Source organism: Anser brachyrhynchus, assembly GCF_964034855.1.
Source record: "Anser brachyrhynchus genome assembly, chromosome: 5".
NCBI classification, from domain to species: Eukaryota; Metazoa; Chordata; class Aves; order Anseriformes; family Anatidae; genus Anser; species Anser brachyrhynchus.
Window position 1 is genome coordinate 6154770 of NC_137699.1, and position 22454 is coordinate 6177223.

Here is a 22454-nt window from a genome sequence, read left to right on the forward strand (position 1 = left end):
ATTGGGTTTCATATCTTTTCTTCTCTCTAAACCAGGAAGGACTCTATTTTCCCCTGTATTCAATCCTCAACTTTGATCTTTAGTTACTTGAGGTTTTACCTGGATAATCCAGCTAAACAGATGAACATATATTTTTATATGGATATAAAATAAATATAAAGTAAGAATATATTTTATATATCACAAACAGAGACTTGAGGAAAGCACGAATGGCTCCCCATTAGCTTGCTGATCATCTGGTAAAGAACTAATTTGGAAACCCTTTCCTAATTGATTTCTTTTAGGATACATTACATTACAACTATAAAGGCAGGAAACTAATCTAGGATCAGTACATTTAGGGACCTATTTAGTAGATAAACTGACTCACACTTCCAGCAAGAAAGCTAAGAAAAATTTCAGAGTGGGAGAGCACTGGGTCCATAGAAATGGATTAATTCTCCATCAGAGATAAGAATAGCACTCTCTCAAAGATTATGCTGAAAGATGCATCCTAAAAATGGAAATTATCTTATTTTTTGATAAATTCAGGAAGCTAAATAGGAAAACTATGTGTCAGGACTGTCTTATGCATGTGCAGATACCTACGGGAGTATTTTTTCTCTTTGATCAGTATGAAAATACTCAGCATCTTGGGGTCACAGGTCTTCCAGAAATACTAGTGAACTACAAAATATTCATAACAATCTTGCTTTACAGGTGATCAAAGTGGAGTTTAAAATCCAGGTCATGCATACAGTCCTTTAAAACACTGCACTGTAACTTGGCAGACTCACAGTATAAACAAAATACACAAATTGACCTACACGGGCAACTGTGCCATTAAGATTAACTTTTTATGTTTCTTTCAGAAAGAAATTATCTTCGTAATTTAAATTCTTTGTTCTCCACATCAATGAATTGCCAAATAAGAGAAAAGTACTATTGGGAAATAGCACTTGGGGTTTATAGCAAATAAGCACCTGGAGAGGCAGGGAAACAAAACAGGTAACTGTAATGTTACAAGGCCACAAGAGACTTGCAATAAAAACATCCTGCTAAAACATACAGGCACAGGCACTTAGCTTCAGAAAGTAGCTTTAGTTTGTTGGCTAATGTGCATGCATTTAAAACCAAAAGAACCAGAAAATACTGTGCTGTACAAAGGGGTGGCAGGAAGGAACTCAAGCCATCACAGTTTATCAAATCCATCTCAAAGCTGGTGCTCAGACAGTGTTAAAGAACAAACTGTCCTGAGGAGTAGGTGGGGTGCGAGTCCCAGTTTCTTCAGCTCGTCAAAGTAATGGTGAGTTGATAGCAGAGAAAATACAACAGCAAACTGGAGAAAATTTAGAGAATTGGATCGTGGCTTAAACTTGACAATTTTCAAGGGATCAAGTTACCCGTGCTAAATGATTTCACACCCATCTACTGAACTCTGGTAACTGATCAAGTGTGACTCCAAGGCCAGCCATTGCTGCCTAAACTTTATTCAGTAGCTTATGAGAATTTGGAGATTATAACTTAAGAAGTTGAACTCACTGAACTCTGAGGATGAGGTGGCAAATATAAATGACAAACACCTCTACAGATTAGAACAATACAACCTCCCTAACAGAAATATGCCTTTTGAAGGTTTCTCATCTACTGCCTTAAATGGTGTCATGTTTTGCTGCATTACCATTTCTACACTATCAATATTTCTGGAAAATGCAGAAAAGCCGTGCTTGGCATAGCACATTGAATGATAATGTTTGGATCTATACTGAGTGATCATTATTACAAAACGCATTTCCTTATGCATCGTTTCTCTACTTTGATATACAATAAATCCTCTGAATTATATTACAAACATGTAAAGCAAGAGCCCACTGAGGCTCTGCATTACCTATGTGAGCCTATACTTTTGCTAACCTTACCAGGTCAAGGCCCTCACTTGTTTGAGCTAAAAGGCAATTTAAAAACACTTTTGCACCCTAGCTGTGGAAAAAGTGAACTAAGTTTCTGGCCTGTCTCTGAATAGTCTAGTAAGAGTGAGAGGTATGTCTAGGGATGAGTGCTTTAGATTCTGTTGTTTTGTTTTGTTTTTGTTTTGTTAAAGAGAGAGGGAAAACTGGAAACAAGTTAGGTAAATGAAGGCTAGAAGCAGAGCTGCACAGGAGAAAAAAAAAAAAAGGAGGGCCATATTTAGTTCTTTTTCATTTTCCTCTCTTTTGTACTCACAGCACCATATCCTCTGCTTTCCCCCTTGTTGCTGACCCTAAGTGTTCAGAAAAGGTGGTTCTTAAGGTCTTCACTTACTCTTCTCCATCTGTTCTCTTCCCATCACCCATTCAAACACCCTGTGCCACATAAAGTCACATTATGTTGCCTTGCAGCCTGCACTGATGGTCTAAAGTAAGAGAGACTTCAGTGCAACAGAAACATGATAGAGGAAAGGACATAAAGGAGGCAGAGACCACTCTTTTGCCCTGCGTCAGTTTCTCCTTCAACATATACTGGACAGGGAGAAGAACTGATTCAAGAACCCAGAAAGCTCTGCTCATTCCTTCTCTACCTCCTTCTTACACTCCTTGTTTCTAGCATATGATATGGCTGGCGTAGCTGGACTGAAATAAGATGGTACCAATAGTGTCCTCTGCCACCATTCCTTTAACTCCTCAACTTCCTGAGACAGAAGATAAAAGCGGCAAGGGAACTAGGAACCAGGGAACAATGCTCCCAGCCCAATTCCAACCATGCTTCAGCCAGACAGGAGATTAACCAGTTTCTGCCCCCTCCTTTTAATTTGATGTTTCCCATAGGGCAGAGTCCCAGATGTATGATAGATAAAATGCTATTTTGCCAAGCCTCTTGATTACTACCTGGCATGGATAAATAAAGCATTTAAGTTTTAAGAAGTGAGGCTATTGTTAACGTGAAACAGTTACAGGCGTATCATGTACGTCAACAGCAGACATAAACATCAGCTGTCAGTGCCAAGATTAGTCTTGAGCTATCCCTCAGCTTAAGTCCCATTTCTGGGGACTTGACATCATTTCTCTCTCTCTCCTATTCTGGCAACAAACCATACTTGTCCAGAAGACAACCCTAAGGTTCCTCTGAGCTCTTTTTCTACTCACTTACACTGGGTTTCCTTTAGGTTCAAGAGGCCCTTCCCATCGCTTCAAACTGGGAATATCAGCAAACAGAGGGTAAATCCATATCACTTAAAAACAAGCCATGCTTGTTCAGGCTTATCGCAATTCGTCCTTTCCCTCGTCTGGTATGACAAGTTCTTCTCCAAGCGTTTCTCCATTAGGAAGATACAAGGATGTTAGTACAGCAGAGCCAAATCAAAGTCAGGAACACAAGCAAAGTAAATAGGTACGTTTGGAAAGCCGAGATTCAGCCTTCTTCATCTACTTCTTCCCCATCTACTCTTTCCACATTTCCACGCAAGCTTCAGAACGAAGCCCCTCGTGCTATGTGCACCTGTTCACACAGCGCTACTTCCTGTTTAAAAAAACAGGAGTCACACAGAGATGTGCCCCTCACTATTCCCTAACCTGCCAAACCCCTGCAGTTAAAATAATTATGTTGGAGAAGACATTTATGACCACGGAAATGTGCATGCAAATCTTCAAAGGCACATATTACACCTCACCCACATACAGTCAGATGCGACCAAACTAGTACTTCGACATCTTACGTCGCCCCCCACGAAACTGAACAAATGATCAGGCACGGAAACACACAACCGCTTATCATTCCCACAGATGCTAAGGGGGGATATTTTTACCATAGTAGCACGAAAACACGAGTGCTGAGCCACGAAGCTGGGCAGCAGTTGGCATCTCCTCACGCTCTTACCGCCTTCCTCGCTGCGCTGGTAGAAGAGCACAGAACAACCGCCTTCACCTCCCGGCCGCTCCTTCCCCGACAACCTGTCACCGCCTCGTCTGCCCCACGAACATACCGCTTTCCTCATTTACTTTTTCCAATTAAAGGCCGGGGCGAGAGGGGGAGACCTCGGCTGCACCTGGGCGTCACTGCTGACAGCAGCTCCCCAGTCAACCGCCCTGCCGATAACACGCTTCGTTTATTTACCTGCTAGCGGAGCTCAAGTTTCAGAACTTTGCGAGGATAAAACATCTACCCTACGGGAGCCGCGTCTATTTAAAACCCTTCTCAAGAGCGCGGCGTCCTAACAGCGTTAGCAAACACACGTCCGAGGAGAAGCAAGAGGCGTCCGCGGCGGGTCCCCTCTACAACCCAGCCGCGGTGCCCCCAGCAGCCGCCCCCCCCCGCCCGGCGCCCCGCCGCCACCCCCGCGGGGACCGACCTGCACCACGGCGGCGGCGGCCGGGCTGGGTGCCCCCCGCGGCAGGCTGCGCCCCTCGGCGGCACCAGGTGCGCCACACGGCGGCTGCCCGTTGGGGGGGCCGGTGGCGCTCGCCTCACGGGCGCGAGGGACGCGGCGCGGACGGCCCCCCCTCGGCGCCGGCTGCGGGGCCGGGAGCGGCGGCGGCCGCCCCCACGTGACGGGCCCGGCGGGCGGGAAGGGGGGGGGAAGGAGGAGGGCGCTGAGGGGGCGCTGAGGCGGCGAGGAGCCGGGCGGCAGGTGCGTGCCCCGGTTCCCCTCAGCGCCGTGCCCTGTGGGGGCTGCCCCCGCCTGCAGCCTTCCCCTCAGCTCGCCGCTGAAGCCGGGTGTCACCGGCCCCGCCGTGAGCCTCGCTGCGAGCGACCTGTCCCCGCGCCCCGGCTTGCCGAGTTTGATTTCTTCCGTAATTCCTCGAGATATAATAGTTGTGTGGAAGTTCAGAGCTCTAAACCGCTCCACCAGGCATCTCCGTGGTGCGTATCCTTACATCTCAAGGGCTTCTAGGTTAACAAAAGCCTTACGATATTAACTGAGAAAAACCAATGCTCTCTCTCCACAAGCATTAAAATATCTGATTTTTATACTTAGGTTTAATATCAGAAATGCTTTATCAGTAAAATAGCACAGCCCGTTTATACTGATATGGTGTTTTAAGTCATATTTCTTTTGACTCCTAAAAAGGTTCTCTAATGCTACATTTATGATTGCAAAAATCTCTAGTACAGAAAGCATCTAAGGAAGCAACACACAGAACAGACTCACAATCAAAAGGTAGGGGTCTTCTGTCTGTAGAGCTTCCAGGCTCCTTCCAGTAACATGAAGAGTTCCATACATTTTGCTCATTGAGGGTTTACTGGTCACTTTGGATCAGTGAAGCGCCCAAAGTCCAGCAAAGTTTTGTGTTGCCTTGTTTTTATCCCACATGTGATACTGACACAGCTCTTTCACAGCATGGGTCTGCTGAGTACTTCTGATTATGTCAGTTTTGCAGGGAGTTGACTAAACAACAGTAAACATTTAGCAGAAAGAGAGATAAAGAGTTTCGAGTACTTGTAACACAAGCAACGTAATTAAAACGCACACCTTTGACTGTTTGTGGAGCAGTTGTATTTCAACCACCACAGTTTGCTCTTACCTCTGTGATGTTGCTGACTTCCATCTAAATAGGCTAAGCTTATTTAATATGCATGATTTTTAAGTGTAATTATATATAATGATTATGCTAAATTTTAGAATTCTCTTTTGGCTAGTGTAAGCTTGCCCTGTATTTGTAAATGTTGAAGCATTAAGGTATTTTCTTTCCTGTTACCAATACACTCTGACCTTGTGAAGAGTTGTGTATGATTTTAGTTTTCTCTTAAACTTCTGCACAAGATCAAGACTATGAATCACATACCAGATATTCCAAATAAAGAATTGGACCTCAGTGACAGAGCGAACATGCCCAAGGTGGGGAAGAGAGAAAATGGGAAGTAGAATGCCTTTGAAACATCTCTGAACATGCTAAAGAATAATTAAAATTGGCAAGAATCCAGAGGCTGTGTATTCATTTGGCTTGCTTTCAAATTTCTCGTCTACCTCTCACCTCTGAGGTAGTCTTAAATAGGTCATGTGGAGGAATGGTCAAAATTATAATGGTTGATAACACTTGTATCCTTCATAATGATATGAAAAAGTATTACTATAGCACTGTTGGTTGCAGTGTTAAGCTGTTTGGGAAAGGGTCAGTGGAATTTGGAACCATCTGGGCAAAGCTGAGAAACTTTTTCAACACCAACCTGGTTTCTCATTCTTTTCCCCAGCCATCCTTGCTGATGGTCTAGGACATGTCTGGGTGACTTTCCATATGATGAAAGAAAGCAGCTGGAACCTCATTTACCCCTTTATGGCCACGTAGTGTTGTTACCTCTTCTCTTGTTCACGCCTGTAATTATCAAGCCCCTGCTGGCACATGCTGTACTCCAGTGTTTTGTTGGGAAAAGTGCTGCCAGCCAGCGCATGGGAAGGTGAGCGTGGCCTTGCCCTGGTGCCGTGAAGGGGAAGGACCTGGAACAGAGAGGTTGTGCAATCACTGCCACTCCCTTTGTAAGCAGTGAAGGGCAGAAGCAAGAGAGTTTGAGCAGCACAGGGCAAGCACAGAAGGCAAACCAGTGTCCTGCTACTGCTGCGATATTCACATGTAATCATTTTAGTGTTCTGTTTGTGTTTGATGGATATGGTGCTGATACTTCTGCAGTATTGCTGTATTTTGGGCTAACTTTATCTTGTTTATCTTGTCTATCCTAAATCATATTTAATGTCATTTTCACTGAAGTGGGTTATTCCATGTCTCAGTGTAGCAGGTTTCAGAAGCACTCCCTCAGCTGTCCTGGCCTCTTGGCTAATTACCATTCCAGAAGTCCCCCGTCAATAAGAGTGGTTTCTTTTCTGCACTAGTGCAGACACATTACTGTCACAAAGCTAGCATTGTGTTAAGTCTTGGCCTCTCATATACAACAATGAAGCTTATTCAGGGAGAACAGAATCATCCTCAGAAAAGGCCTAAGAAAAAACAAGTTAGGGACCCCAAAAGAGAGCACTGCTGGATGCTGCTTTACTGACCATTTTCATTTCTTCCATATCTGAAATCGGTGTAGTTATCTGTGAGCTCCTAGATGTTGCTCAAATGGTTTATCTCAGTAAGATATAACTACCATGCACTATGATCCAAATTGCCATTATATTTGCTGAAAAGTTTTTATAAAGCTTTAATTACACTGTTTATTAAGAAGAGTAAATTAGCTTCATCTACTGTAGTTAAAATCCAGTCCCAACAATTCTATTTTTTTATAAGCAACTTACCCAGGAATTCTCTCAAGAGATGAGTGAGATCTCATGTCCTCCTTTATTGAGCTTTTGTCCAAGGAGTCTACAGTAAAGGTTACCCAGTGTAATTTCACTTCTTTCCCCAAATCACCGTACTCATTCATAAACTACGTTATATGAAACACCAGCATTAAAACATAATGTACAAATAACACGATGCAGGACTGAAAGCTGCAAGCGCTGTGTAATCACTTGTTTATGAACAAACAAGCCATTTAAACACTCTGAGGTTTCCTTTCTTGTAAATTTGGTTAAATAAACTGTAGACTGGTAATCATGGCATAGAGAATGCTTCCCCATTGACTCCATACAGCTAATCCCTTATGTTTCGTTAGAAAACTTACCCTGCCTTATCTTCAAGGGAAATTTGTTGCCAGAAATTACCAATATCCTGTCCTTAGGTAGAAAGCCTTCTCCTACCCTTTAAAACTTTTTTTAAACATATGTTCTTTTTTAATGGACAAGATTTGATTTTTTTTTCTCTTTTCCTGTCATTATTTGGTGGAGTAACAGGGAAATATTCCAAATGAGAGTTTATTTAAACATATTTTGTTTCTACATAAAATTACACTTGAAATTTTCTTGTAATCTGGACAAGTAGAGGTACTTGATACTAAATCTGAATGTACTATTTTTTTCTCTCTCACTTTAGAGTACCAAGGCTACCATACCAGTATATACAATATAAAAGTCTTCATTCAGATCTCTCTCTCTCTCACCAGGTCAGATGAAATACACTTATTTTTATTCCTTAACGTGTAGATACTTTTCCTAGAGAATACTATACTTATTTAGCTGATTTGTTTTCCAGTCTTTTGTTTAAATTTCAGAAGTCTTTAATGGACAAATGGAGCTCTTAAAAACTCTTTCAGAAATGTACTGTTACTTTTGTTCAGCGTTTTTAAACACTTGTAAAGAAGCTATTGACCTGGCTGCTAGCATTTAATTAGTTGGGATTATGTCAGAAAGCGTTAACTAGCTGAGTTCAGCCAGTGGTGCCACAAGAGCGTAGCTCCATCTAGCGTTCAGCTTCTAAAACAAGTACGAGTGATTTCGAAAGTGTTTGGAATTAACTTTCTCGGCTCCCAGATATATATTAGTAGGTCCCTATGTTGAGGCATTTCGCCTTTTTTTTTTTTTTGGGGGGGGGGGTGGGGGGGGGTGGGGGTGGGGAGGGTTGTAGGTTGGCAAGTCTACCACAGTAAATGAAAAACAAACCCAACAAACAACCAACTATTGGAGGGCAGGTGCAGCCGTTCCAGACAGACAGCTGTTTATAACATCTGCATCCAAGTTTGCTGTAACCATCATGGAGAGACCTTCTTAATGCAGCTTGCAAAATAGAGCTTTTACTCTAAGTTACTGCCTGCTTATGGATAGAGAATACTCCACCATATAAGCTGTTACTCTATTTTCTATACTGAGGTAATTATGAGCCATGAAGCTTGTTTCAGTTAGACTTAACTCTGAGCACTGTGGGATTTCGTGTTTATCTAAATTTGTTTGAAATGCTCTGTGTTAAGAAATGGTAGAAAAAATACATGCTAGAAAGTATTTTAATTATATAAGACATTATTAAACTGTTTCTTTGTTAAAAATGTATCCATTGTTCTGCTACCTTCTGGCAAAAGTTTCTAGCCAGCATTTAGATTTGAGTCAAGTAAGGTGCAATTTTTCTGAGCTTTTATTTTTTTTAATCCACTAGCTTCAAAAATAGGAGAAACCATAACAGCAGGAAAATTCCAAGTTTGTCTTACCTGCAAGTTTTGAGCTGCAAGGCAAGGTTCTCTCTCCTCTGTTTCTCCAGATAATGCTCTTGATCATTTCTGTCTTTAACAGTTGTTAATGCACAGCTTTTTTTCTTATAATCATACATACAGATGCAAGAAGTCATCTTTGTTATAGAGAAAAGCCTCAGACAGCTCCAGCATATTTTGTTTACAATTCAGTAAGTCTGATATAACAAAATACTGTTTGCTTAGCTGCAGAAGCGAACCATGGTGTGTGACTTAACTTGTCGCAACTCTCAGGCAGTAAAGATTAGCTTAAACCGCTTTCATCTGACCTCTATGTTTGCAAGGGCAGGCAAGGTCACTTACCCTGCGTGACTCAGCTGAGATGCAGTAACTCAGTCACATGCCAGAGCTCTTGGTTTACTGTTCAGCTTTCTTTTGTCAGTGTTTTTTGGTGTTTGCTAAAATGTGACTTCACAGAGAAGATAAATGATACTTTCTATTGAGATTTATATAAGATCAGGCAATGTATCAGTCAGGTATAACAAAGTCTTTGGCTGATACACATCTTAAAATTATTTTAAAGGTTGGCCTGCAAGCAGTCACTAAGATCTACTGCAAGAGAACTCCAACAACCCCACAACCAAATCAACACCTACAAAAAAAGCAGCAGGACCCAATCTCTAATGATTGTCTCAGATCCAGGAGTTGATAACCTGTATGTGTGTGCCATAGCATGCATAGCTCAGAAATTATAAGTAATTGGCCATGACTGACACCCGGAACAGGAGCTCCTAGTTTTACAGATTCCCTGGGGGGTAAGCAATCTGTTTCTGCCCAATAAAGGTTTCCTGTCAAAGAACCTTTCTTGACTCTTCATGGAGTCTCACTTCTGGATGCTTCCCCGTGCCTGTTCCCTTTCTTACTTTCTCTACCTTCACAGATAACCTTTTTGGTTTTCTGAAACTTGACCTAGCACCTAAAAACATATTCTGTCTCTCCAAGACTGTAGTTTTTTAGCAGTTCTAAACTGCTAATGCATCTTTTCTCTGTCCTGGCTTTGAGCAGTATGCCTAATTGAAAGATGTCCACCTACCTCCCGGTCACTATGCTTTCACAAGATTTTAGAAATAACAATAAAAGTGTCTCCTGCTATGTTTTTATTTTTAAAATTAACTAGCATAGGAAAGTGAGCGTCTCACAGCAGAAAAAAATGACTACGAACACATTTGCTAGGCTTCCTTTATATCGTCCATGAACTTTAAAGCTAGTTATCAAGATTCTAAGTCAATGTAAGATTATGAATATTTGAGTTTATAGCAGATCTTATATAAATTGGGAAGTATTACTAGGGGTTGGTAAATAATCTCAGCTACATAAAGATTTTCCTTTCTTCTACATGGCCAAAACAAGTTATCATACTGTCTTCACCCAAATCAAGGTATACGTCTGGAATACTTGTCTGTCTCTGCAGATACATAGATCTTACCTCATATTAAAGTCACACTGTAAATGCTAAGGTTAGAGGTAAAGAAATCCAAATTAAGTCCTTTACCATGAGCTATCTACATGTATGTTTTCAGTTAGAAAATTACACACATTCTATTTGAATCATGCCTTTTTTTTTTTTTTAAATACTTTTCTGGCAGAAGACATGGATATTTTAATCCACGTGATTAGAGCTCAGACTAGGATTTGGCAGTAAAAGCTACACAGCCTCCAGACACCTTTATACCACACTGGAACTAGAGCTGGTGGGGAAACAATTTAGGTACCATCATGAGCCCTCTCAGGAGGATTGTTTTTAGCTTGATTGCAATGCCGCAGCTGCATGAGTTTTGGTAGATTACAAGGAAACCTGTGTTTCATTGCAAATGACCTCTGAATACTGTTGTGATTTCACACTGATTGCAGCTGTATAAGCCTCTGAATAAGCTCAACTCTGTTTAAAAGTTGAAGCTGCTTGTTCTGTGTTTTACTATAATTTCTGTTAGTTCAAATAGAAGTAGAGTTTATTGGGGGAATTTTTTTTTTCATAAGCATTGTTAATTTTGATATTTGGGCGGCTAGCAAGCCTTTTCAGGTAGCTTGCAGTTCAACTTTATTTTCAACTTTCAAGTTCAGTTAAGCCGCACATGTTATTGCGTGATATCATAATATTTCCTTTTTTTGTAGCTTAATGTGAACTTCCTTTGTTTTATTATGGTAATAACTAGTTAGAGGTTTCTCTCTCCAAAAAGTGCTTCTCTGAACAGGAAATAATTATGGTCAGTTGTCTTCACTGTGATTGTGATATCTGTTTTAGCAGAAGTGCTTGGCTCTTATTTTGGTACTAGACTTTACTGCACACTTGTAATTATCGCAGTCACTTGCTAGTATGTCAGTGATTGCGTTTTTGATGTTACTGTTGTTTAAGGTGGTCGTTTTCTGCATCCACATCTGGTTTGTGACTTGCATATTCAACCTGAGAAATATATTTTTTTTTTATTGTGGTTTTTTTTTTTGGTGTAAAGATTTGTCACGTACTCGTTTTTAGCAGTTATTTTCAGAAAAGGCTTACTTTTTAGGCTCTTTAAAAAAAAATAATCAAAAAACAAACATTATTATAACATCCAGGCCTAAAGCCTAGTTCACCATTCACGGAGAACCTGAAAATGCTGACTTTATTTAATACACTTGTATAAATATATCTAGAGGAAATATTTGTTTCCCTAAAACAATGGAATGAATAGGGATAGGAATTTAGCTTCTACTTTTTCTTGCTCGTGTACTGTCAGGTACTGGGATTCTGTTTCCATGGATGGTACCACATTCCTTTTCAAAAAGTATTCATATCTCAATTACAAACATTCCTTATTGTTTTTCTTGGGCAGTCAGTCACCTGATGTTGTTGTTTGACTGTTTTTTGAGGAAATAGGAGTTCTTTTAGCACGGACAAAAACAAGGATGAAATTAAAATGTGATTTTTTTTAAATGAATAATAATACTTATAGTGTTTAATTTAGTGAGTAACATCAGACAGATATTGTAGCAGCAATTTTTAAATTTGCATAACTGTGTATCCAAAAGGTTTGCTTTAGCTGGAATAATGTGTTAAGCAGCTCCTTCCTCGCCTTACAGCTCTGTTAGAGGGAGTCACTAAAATTGTAGCTTGCAAAATCAACTGCAACTTAACTGTGCTCCTGGGATTTCAGTGCTATGCTGTGCCTGATAAGCCTCTGGACGGTTATGTTGTAGGAGTAGCTGGATGGTTGTCAATGGGGAAAACTCAAATGTTCTTGTTTTAAAAGACTAGGTCTCTTCTTGAGAAAAAAGAAAGTGCATTGTTTCAGATTATGAAATAAGCGTAGGATGCAAAATTTCGTGGTTCTGATTTCACATGCAAAACTGCCATGTTGTAGATAAATTGTTTTATGCTTGTATGGCTCTGTGCCCTTGTTTTTTTTCCTGTTTCTGTGTGTGGACTTATATATGTTGGGACATACAAGTATATGATACCATCGACAACGAACTTAAAATTGCTTAGAACAAATGTTCATCTTTTATACCTATTGATTTTAGAAATAGAAAACAACTTTGTTTTTAGTACAAGCTTCATAAGAAAAAATGTATTAAAATATCTATTATAGGATGGTATTAGTTCTTCGGGGAAATGATTGATCTATTATTTGAAACTTTAATACATTTTTGTTGATAGGACTGATCAGGAATGCAGTTACCTCCTTGCATGTTGATTCACTATTTTTTTCTTATAATGCTAACGTCGTGAAAAGAAAAAGATGTGGGCTAGTTTGGAGGCTTTTTGAGTTTGTCTACTGAAACTTAAACTGTAAACCTGTAAAATTAGAGCTATACACATTAACTTTATTGCTGTCATTTATCCTGCATTTTTTTCCTCTGCTGCTTGTGATGACTAGCTTCTAGAATGGCGGTCAAAACAAGAAATTCATAGTGTTCAGCAAAATTGCTTGTGCTAAAAATGATTTCTGAAATAAACTTTTTGAGATCTTTAAAGGAGATAACACTTTTTCCACAGTAATGCATGGTCTAAACATAGTTCAGATCTGATTGCCTCTAAGATTGAAATATCTGATAGTAGATGGCTCCTGGCATTTCTTGGGTCCGTGTGGAGAAGAGCTAAGGCTTTAAATCAGATTTTGCACTTATTCTTAAAAACCTTTTCTGTTGAGGCTCTTTCTACCAACTGCAGATGTGGCACTGGAAAGCTGGCATTAAATCAGCATACATCTTGCAGACATTAAAATTGCTTTTGGAAAAATACAGTGTGAGCATAAAGCCAAAGAAAATCTCTGTGACTCTTAATGGGAGAGCCATCCATCCACATGACACAGTATCACTTTTTCAAATTGAATATACCCACAGGAAATTACATTGATGCTTTGTCTTCTAATCTTCAGTTGTGGTAAATGGGCAGTGATAGAGGAGGCAGTATAAGACCGGGCCTTTAAAATAAGAAGTAATTGGGCAAATTCATGAAAGAAAAGTCTTCAGTGATACTGACAAAAAGACAGTCTCTCTGGCATGAATCATTATAAGCAGAGTTATAAACTTAGTGTTCTTATGTTCCTTTTTCCTCGTACTTCTTTCAAATTGGCTATTGGGTTTTATAACTCTCTGATTAAAAAAGACTGCTCTTGTATTCTTATTTTGGACATGACAAAAATTAATGGGGATGCATTGCAGCAAGAAAAACTGAAGTTATGCCTTAGGAAGAAATTTCCAGTGGCTGGCTTGTGAATTGATGGAGGAAATTCCCTGGGAAGTTTGTGGGGGTCTTTGTCATGGAAGGAAGGGCTTAAAAACAGTTGAGACACGCTAATTTAGTAATGTCTCCTTCTGATCTGTTTCCTTATGATTGCACACAAATTGTTAGCCAACAAATCAATATCAGGATTAACATCTAGGAATTCCAGCTCTTCAAATCGTTTTATTGTTCACATATATTTCTCATACTAGAGGGCTTGAAACCTTGCCCCTTGTAACTGAATGTCAATTTTGAGATTTGTGAGAACTTTATTAGTCTATTTTGTTTAGGTTTTCTTTTTCTTTTTTCAATCTTCTTCTTCATTTTATGCAATATGAAATAACCTACTGAAGCCCATCCATGCAGGACTTTGTTTTTACCAAAACTAGGACCTCTGTGGATTCGTTATGGAGTTTGGATTTCCCAGGCAGCAAGATTCAGACTGCCCTGCGTGGGCTCAGGATGGTTGTTTGTTGATATATCTATATAGAAGAATAATGAAGGCTTTCTCTGCTGTGCAATAGTGTGGAGCATAGCATACTCCAAGAAAGCCTTTTCTAAAAGAGCAAGCTTAATCCATATTTGTGTCAAAAAGCCTTTATTTCTTAAGTAAAGAAGATTACATGTCCATTTGCAGTAAGGATCTCAAAGCATTGCAGAGGTGGTTAATATGTATTTCTATGTGTGTAATTTTACAGATGAGGAAAAGGCCAAATTGTCTAATCTGCCTTTCACCCATGATTATGCAGCAAGTAAGTGACAGTTCTTTCTCTCAGCCCCAGAATGTCTTTAACTGTGCTTCTTGCGGCCTCTGTGACATGGAAGTAATGCTGTAGTTATTAAGGCTGTTTAGGATGATATAATTACTTCTGCAAAAATCAGACCAGCATTGTTGCAACTCATCAGTCCATATGCTTTTAGTTGTATTCTGGAACTCCTTTACAAAATCATTCCCTGATGTTTGTTGTTCTGTGGAAGCTATTTTTAAACTAAACAACAGTTCTTTTTGGTGAAAAGAACAAAATGGATTTCCTGTAGAAACAGCTGAGGATTGCTTTTCAAGCACCGCTCTTCTTTGTAAGTAAACAGAAATACTACCATCATTAAAATTCAAAAATCAAAGAACCAAAGCCAAAACCTGTATTTCATAAGTGTCTAGTGTGTGAGTTTTGTTCTTTTTCTTCTTTTTTCTTCTTTCTTTCTTTTTTTTTTTTTTACTTTTGAAACAAATCATGTTGCATCTCCCTGGAGTTTCTCTGTTATTTGCAAAACTAAGACTGAGCAGTGGCATGCCCTCACTTGCACTACTGTGCTCATCTGGGATGTGTTTTCTGTACAGGTATTGGCTGGAGTCAAGTAGGTTACAAAATATTTAGATATGAGCAATAGAAGTGATTGGAAGTACCGAGAAAATGCCTCACAACTAGATGCTGAAAATGGATTGATAAGAGGAAACAATTGGAGTCCTAGGTAAAATCTGTTAAACCTTGTATGGCACAGAATGCATCATTTAGGAACATTCACTCTTACAAGCAGTGATACACGAGAAAAAAAAAAAAGAAAGGTGGCAAATTGAAGCTGATTAGTCGCAACTAGATATTGCCATTTATGTGTTATCAGGAACAAAAATGGACTGTGCAGCTATACAGATAACCAAAATGTAGAGTTTTGGTGGAAATAGGCTATAAGGTCAGTGATTAGGAATAGCCTTGATGTATTGGGCAAGAAATATATGTTTAATATAAACCAAATGTTGGTGAGGATGTATGCTCCTTTGCTTTGTGATATAATAAACTTCTGCTGTTAAATCTATAGATTGCTTTTCTGGAAGCATATGACTTTTACAGGGCTTACAACAAGGCTTTATGCAGTGAGCTAGGGTAGTGAAGGTTGTCAGATAATGTGTGTTGGATGGAAAGGACTTCTCATTTGACTTCCATGCCACTGAAGCAGAAAGTATAGTTCTGATTGGGAGAGAACATGTCAGACTTTTATTTTTTTTTTAACCTTAGTCTTTAAGACTAATTTGTGTGCATGTATGCGTATGGTGATAAGTCGTCATGTAATTCCTAATAGGGTCCTTACAAATTCTTAAATGGACATTAAGATCACTGGCACATGTTAGCCTTAATTTATGTGAATAGGTGAAAGTTGCAGCAGATGGAAGTAATGTGTTTTTAATGCATAGTGAAGACCACTTTGACATGGGACTGCTAGCTGTCAAGTACATTCCAGAGGCAGCTAAATGTTCTAAACTTTTTGCGTGGTGTGAAGCTTGTAAATGATCTGAGATCCATCACCCCAGGCAAGGAGCTGCTTTTCTTTAGGATCATAATGTACAGTGGAATGGCTACCCTGACGTTTTGGAAAATGCAGTGCTGGTATTTCGTACGTATTTACAGCATCCAAAACATCGTAAACACAATGTATGCGTGAGGTGCCTCCACTAGGAAAGTTGTACACAACATAGAGTGTGTTGCATGCCATGAAAGCTGCTTCAGCATCCTTGCTATTGCATGATGTGTCCCAAGTGTGTTCCACTGACATGGTTATGTGGTTGATTTTAGTAACAACAATGTTGCCTCCAGTCTCTGGTTCTGAGTGGATTGCCCAGAGCCCTTGCTCATCAATGGCAAGATCTATTTTTGTAGATGGAGAAAGCTGATAGGCAGGAATCTTTCCAGCTCCTGGCAGGACCATTTGATCAGCTATATTTCTTTTCTGGATGTTGAATTTAATTATCTCATTTAAGGAGCCATGTCTGTGATAGAACAGGAAACCCTGGTATATGACATGGCCAGTTCCTTCCCAGGGGAATGGCAGGGTGATTCTGCGAGCTTTTAGTGTATGATTGCTTTCCATGAATGTCATGATATTTGCGAATTCAAAAATAACATTATTCACTGCACTATTTAATAAATAAATCTTTGTATGCTTTTTGCCAGGATCTTTCATCCAAGAGCCATGCTTATCTCCCGTCTTCTTAACTATCTTTAGGGACTTTACACCTGCAAGCATGTGGTCGCAACCTGTAAGGAAACACCCAAAGACAACAATAAAACATTAGAATATCTGAATTTTCTAGCTCCCTTTCTTAGTTTCCTTTTAATCCAACTATAAGGCCAAGGTGAATATATCAGTAAAGGTCAGCAGTGTAGCTATATCAAGTAGAGTTTATGTTCATTTTATATAATTTATTTGGCATTTCCTACTAAGGAAATTGAAGATCTTCATAAACACATACTGTGTTGCTTTCTGCTCTGTAAGACCAGTGTTATCCAAAAGGGATTCTAGCTGTGTACCTGACAGGAGGCCAACAGCACAGCTAGCAATTCCCTGATTACTTCTACCTGTTCTTTTACAGGGCTGTAATTTTGACTCTCAAAGAGGTGACTTGTTAGACTAGTACAGTAAAATCATCAAATATATCTCTTAGTGAAGGTATATAGACTAAAACCCATTTTTCTGGTACGTTGTGTATAATTTTTTTCAGTATTGCTTTTTTCCTCTCTTTTTCATTTATAATCGGAAGACAAATGAGACAAGAACATCGTAAAGAAGCCAAAACTCTAGGTTTTCTTTCCTTTCCCCTTCCAAATACCTGAAGCACAAAAACTAGTACAAATATATAGATTAAAAAAAAAAGTCGGGAATTTCCATACATTAATGTGTTCTTTAAATGAACGGGTATGATGTCTGTGTTATTGATTCTTACACTAGAAGCATGGCTGGTGGAATTGACTAGTTTTTTAGCTCACTGTAGGTATAATTTTGGCACCAGCAGCAAACAGGTCATATTTCTGGCTTTGTTATGCTTTGTATGCCCTCTGCACAGATGAAGCTTGTGAAGACTTGGGTATTTAGACTGTAAGATTTTTACTGGGTACCATCCTTTCCAGGAAGAACTTCACTGCAAAGCATATTAACAAGCTTGTTTACCACAGGCACTCATAAATTACAAGAGACACTATTTGAAGTTTAAAGAATTGCCTTTAATGAAGTGCAGCCATTTTAGTAAACAGAACAAACAAAGCCCTAAAGCAGGAAATTCTGGCAGTAGATGAAATGGAGAAAGCAAAACCAGTCTCCCTTATTGGCCGTATACGAGCCTATTGAAGTCAGTGGCAAGATTCCAATTGCCTTTAGAAAGCAACCTTTATGTCACTTGTGTGTGTTGGTATTCTTTACCAAAGCATTTGGATATTGTTGCTACAGCCTGGACTCTTTGTTAGAAGTCCTTACTCTGGATGCAGCTTCCCTGAGCAAGCTACATCAGCTTTGCTGAAACTAACATTTATTGATCAGATAGATTAAAAAACAAACAAAAAAAACTGGAATCCTTGAGTCAAAATACCTAGTGAGCATTAGTAGTATCTCATCTGCAGGAGAAATATGCCATATAGCCAGATTCCTATCCAATATCTGTGAAGAGTCTCTCCTTGAGAAAAGCTATTAGCTGTCCTTGGCTTTCATAACAGCTTACGGGAAGAAGGAGAAACTATACTTTCTGCTCATGCACGACGAGCAGAAAGCATACCAAAGTTTTTCCACATTCTCCACTGATACCTTCAAAGCCCACTGTTTCTTGTCATGTCCCATAATATGCGGAAGATATTTTCCACCCAAAGCAGGATGAGCTATCAACTACTGAATGTAAAAAAAAAAAAAAAAAAAAACAGTGATTCTACTATTTTCTTCTCAAATGTATATGAGCTTAAATCTGTGCCAGTAATAGGGTTGCACTTAAAGTAAATAAAAAATAAAATTATAGACAAAATTAATTACAAGTCTTGGAATTACTCAGGGAAAAAAAATCATAACTTCTTGGTAATGTATCATAGCACAGAGGCAGAGTTACTGTTTGGTCAGGTTAAGGGTGCCTTGCTTCTAAGTACTGTAAAATCCATGTGGTGATTAGTTTCTCATAGACTTCAATGGGGCAAGCATCTAACTGGTGTCGACAGACATAATGTTGCTATGCACTGCTACAAGAAAATTAAAAGTAATAACTTTCAACAAGGGAATTTTTTTTCCTGATGAACTCTAAGAAAAATATTTTTTCAAGTCTTTTACAGGCAGTTTAAAATTCTCTGAACTTCATGCCTCTCTCTCAAAAAAAGCCTGTATTAAATATAAATAAACGAAGACTATACATTAAAAAAAGACTATGTGAAAAGAAAGACCTTGATATTCGGTGCTTTCTGACACACAGTATAATAGTAGAGCTTAGAAGCAGAATAGGTGGTCACTTCTTTAACCATCTGCCTTAATACCCTGTTGCTGGAAAAGCTGAAGGAGCAAATTGTCAACTTATTTGTAAAATTAAGTCAATTCAATTCTGTTGAAGTTAGTGGATTTGTATAATTGAGGTTGCGAAAGATCTTTCACCTAGCTGTTTAAAACAGCAGTTTATATTATGACTTTTTTCATTTTTATAAAATTTAATTTGTTTGGAAAAAGTTACAGGTTGTACGTATTCTTCATACTGGATACTTTAACACTTAATTCTCAAATTAGAGGGGAGCTTTGCTCATAGCAAAGACAGTGTGTTGTCTTGATAAAGTATTTGGTGGGGAGAGGGAGAAAAGAATAACAGAAGAGGGCAGTAAAATAGAAGGAAAATGTAGTATTGAATTAGGTTTTACTAAGTTGTGAGTTTACTCCCGAAGCTTTTACCCTTGGCCACTCCAAATAATAAAAACCACCATTAATTCCTTGGTACAGCTGCAGTACTCTGAAATGCACTGGCAATTCTTCAGGGTCTTTGCAAGAACATACCTTCAGAGTCTTTTTTTATTATTATCTTTTAAGTTTATATCTTATAATAAAAAGTAGCTTCCAAAGGATGGATTTGATATGCCGTAGAGTATCTGCAAAATAAATATTTGAATTGTACTTCCTTACCTGCTCCTCCCATATCTATCTATCTATATTTCAAAGACTAGTATTTAAGAAAAAATAAAAGAATAAAAAGCAACCCCCCAAACCATGTGATTATCTGTTGTATTCACATAACTTGTGAAAATCTGTTATCCCTGTATCAGCATACATGCATTGGCTGAGGAACTGGCTTGATTAGATCAAAGTTCTGAAAAGTGAACTGTTCTTACTTGCGTTAAGCATGAGTTTAAGTTTCCTTTTTTCTTCTTCTGCTTCTAATAGCTGCTGTTTCACCAGGTCTTCACCTACTTCTATACATGTATTAGAGTCTGTGACAGATCCAAAATAGTCTATGTCCCTTTGTGCTCGTTCAACTCTTGTCAGCAAATTCTCTACTTCACTTTTAACCTCAGTCTTGTAATTGTTCAGTCCTGCCAGGCGTGACAGCACCATCTGTGAAAACTCTCGGAATTCTTCGACATAATCCAGTATGTCTTGGTTACATTTTTCCAGTCGGTTCTTGAGTTAAAACACAGAAGAAAATATATAGATATGCACGTATATTCTGTATAGACTACAACTTCGTTCATGATTACTCTAAAAGTCATGCTATTCTCTTCTTTGCAATCCCCCCATCTATTTGAAATCAGTGGTCTGTTGCTGTGTATGTACATGGAAAATAGAAATAGACAGAGACTTAAGGACACGTGCTTTCTGATTACTTGTAATCAGAGAGCACACCTCTTCTGACCAAGGTACTACGTAGTGTGGCTTTTGGAAGATGTAGATTCTGACATCTGTTTGAGAATTTTTTGTCAAATTCTTGGCTGTATTTCTAAACAAATAAGAATACTGCAAGGGCAAGTGAATTTAGATTTAGCTATATATGAAAGATTTATACTACTGCAGATGTTATCAGGAACTGCTCCTTCTATATAACTGAAAGGCAATATCTGTTTCAGTCTCCCAGCTGTGAGGGGATTATTTTAGCTCCTAATTAAAGTGCAGATCCTAATTACACTGCTAGGTTACACAAAGTGTTTTAAATAACTCTCTTGGTTAGGTTCATCTGTACATAGGAACTTATCCTGTGTTTTTTTTTTCTGTCTCCTTGTTACTACTTGGCAAAAATTCTGCTGGTGACAACATGGTTATACTGTTCCCTCGGATGGACTGTGACTGTACTTTAAACACTTACCTAATTTTCACTGATGGTGTAATAAAATACAAGCGATAACAGAATAAAATATAACGTTATGAAAAGATACTCCTACATTAAGTAAGGATGTGGTAGTCAGGAATCATTATAGTTAAAAGTTTAGCTACAGTTTTACTTAATTGTAGTTATTTGAAAAAGCTGGAAACTAATCTTCCTGATGCTGATTAGCATACAAATTTTTCAGTATTCACACATACAGGGGAACATGCATGCATTTCCTAATCTGGAGTTAGGCAGTATTACTGAATGATACAGATAGCACATACCTCCAAAGATAGGATACGCCGGTCGATGTAGTTCATCAGTGCTGCATCTTGCATTACATGTTGGGCCTCTCCCATGATGCTTGCGAGGAATAGAGCTAATAAAAATTGGATTTGCAAGACTATCATTGTCTCATAAAATTTTGAAAGTAAAAAATGATGAACTAATAGTGTGTGTATGTACAGATGGCAATCCCCAAAACTACTGCCACTCCAGAATTAGAAAAGACTTAGTTGTCCGATAACATGATGTGAAAAAGTAGCTGAAATTACTGAGGCTGGAAGTATTAGGAAGACTTAAAATGGCTGTTGCAGTTTATCATTTAAAAAAATGAAGTTACGGAACAGGAACTGAAAGTGTGTATTTTGAGAAGCCAGATGACTGCTTTCCAGTTTGTGATCCTATGATCAATCCCAGATGTTCAGTACTGAGTCACATAAAGCCTGCAGGCCAAATTTTATTAAATACAAATAAAAATAATTTGTTTTCCTTCCTTTCTCCTCCCATCTGCTCTTCCATGTGACCAGTGCTGTGCAGTGTGTACTTGGTGTAAATTAGCATAGCTTCAAAGTCAGTGAAACACTGGTTGTTCCTTCCCAGGAAGATCTGATGCATAATGTCTGTAGCTATTTCAGCAACCACCATCTAAAGCACTTCTTTTTCACACTCCAGTATTCAGCCTATTTACAGCTGGACTGAAAATAAAAAATAAAATTATTAAAAGAAAGTAATTTCCCCTTCTTGTTTCTGTCTTCTCTTGCCAGTGCTTTTCCAGCTAAAATCAATATCCTTAACACAGTTCCTTGCCAATATAATGGAGTCCTTGATAGACCTCTTGTTTCAGGAAGAATAATAATTCTACTTACAATAACTTAAAAATAATAATTATTTTATGTTAGTGTTATAATTGAGGATATGCTTATTTTTTTCTTTTTAATAGATTTCCTGAGTGAATGCCTTCTCTGGAGAGAGACACAGCAATGCTAACATTGTATTCCCTAGGAAACTACGTGTTAGGATGTTAGAAAGGTCCCTTTGTATCCGAAGCCAAACTGGATGTCTCCGTTTCTCTTTCTCAGAATTCTCCACCTCTGCTTTTTTCCATTTTATTTCTCTGGAGGTTTTTTAACTTAGACAGATTTCCTTTGGCTTTTGACTGTCCTGTGTATAAGCATGAGAGTATTGACAGAATACATGGAAACGTCACAGCAGGCAGACTTTAACCTCTGTTTCCTTGATTGTTGCAGGGTACAGTTGTTCATGCTTTATAAGCAGATTTCAGAGGTGTACAGAAGTCTTTTGCAATATTCTTATAAAATTGAGCCCTAGAAAGGAAGTTATGTCTGGAAGCTCTCTTTCAAAGTAGCAGCTTCATTTTTTTCTATT

The 22454-nt window shown here is 38.7% G+C and overlaps 2 protein-coding genes and 1 long non-coding RNA gene across 15 annotated transcripts in view; 1 reads left to right on the top strand and 2 right to left on the bottom strand.

Annotated features, from left to right (window-relative positions):
• The window catches only part of PPFIBP2 (PPFIA binding protein 2), a 112759-nt gene extending 103522 nt beyond the window's left edge, over nucleotides 1-9237 (bottom strand). For 6 of the 11 annotated variants that reach the window (XM_080592262.1, XM_080592270.1, XM_080592251.1 and 3 more), the window contains exon 1: nucleotides 8965-9237. In XM_080592262.1, coding sequence (XP_080448388.1) covers nucleotides 8965-9101 — 137 coding nt within the window. In that variant the 5' untranslated portion in view covers nucleotides 9102-9237. Of the gene's footprint in view, nucleotides 1-3760; nucleotides 3777-4303; nucleotides 4497-5104; nucleotides 5261-6248; nucleotides 6389-7183; nucleotides 7251-8964 lie in introns of those variants that run through there. The other 5 variants (XM_080592277.1, XM_080592273.1, XM_080592255.1 and 2 more) reach the window with 5 other exon arrangements.
• LOC308195236 overlaps nucleotides 4516-22454 on the top strand; it is a 303868-nt gene continuing 285929 nt past the window's right edge. For 2 of the 3 annotated variants that reach the window (XR_013951363.1, XR_013951364.1), the window contains exon 1: nucleotides 4516-4815. This is a non-coding gene — a long non-coding RNA (uncharacterized lncRNA). Of the gene's footprint in view, nucleotides 4816-10231; nucleotides 11024-22454 lie in introns of those variants that run through there. The other variant, XR_013951365.1, reaches the window with a different exon arrangement.
• Nucleotides 14287-21664, bottom strand: OLFML1 (olfactomedin like 1). The gene is made up of 3 exons (XM_080592289.1): nucleotides 21071-21664; nucleotides 19816-20104; nucleotides 14287-16734 (listed from the first exon to the last, which is right to left on the bottom strand). The coding sequence occupies exons 1-3, from the start codon at nucleotides 21194-21196 to the stop codon at nucleotides 15956-15958; spliced, it is 1194 nt and encodes a 397-aa protein (XP_080448415.1). The 5' UTR covers nucleotides 21197-21664; the 3' UTR covers nucleotides 14287-15955.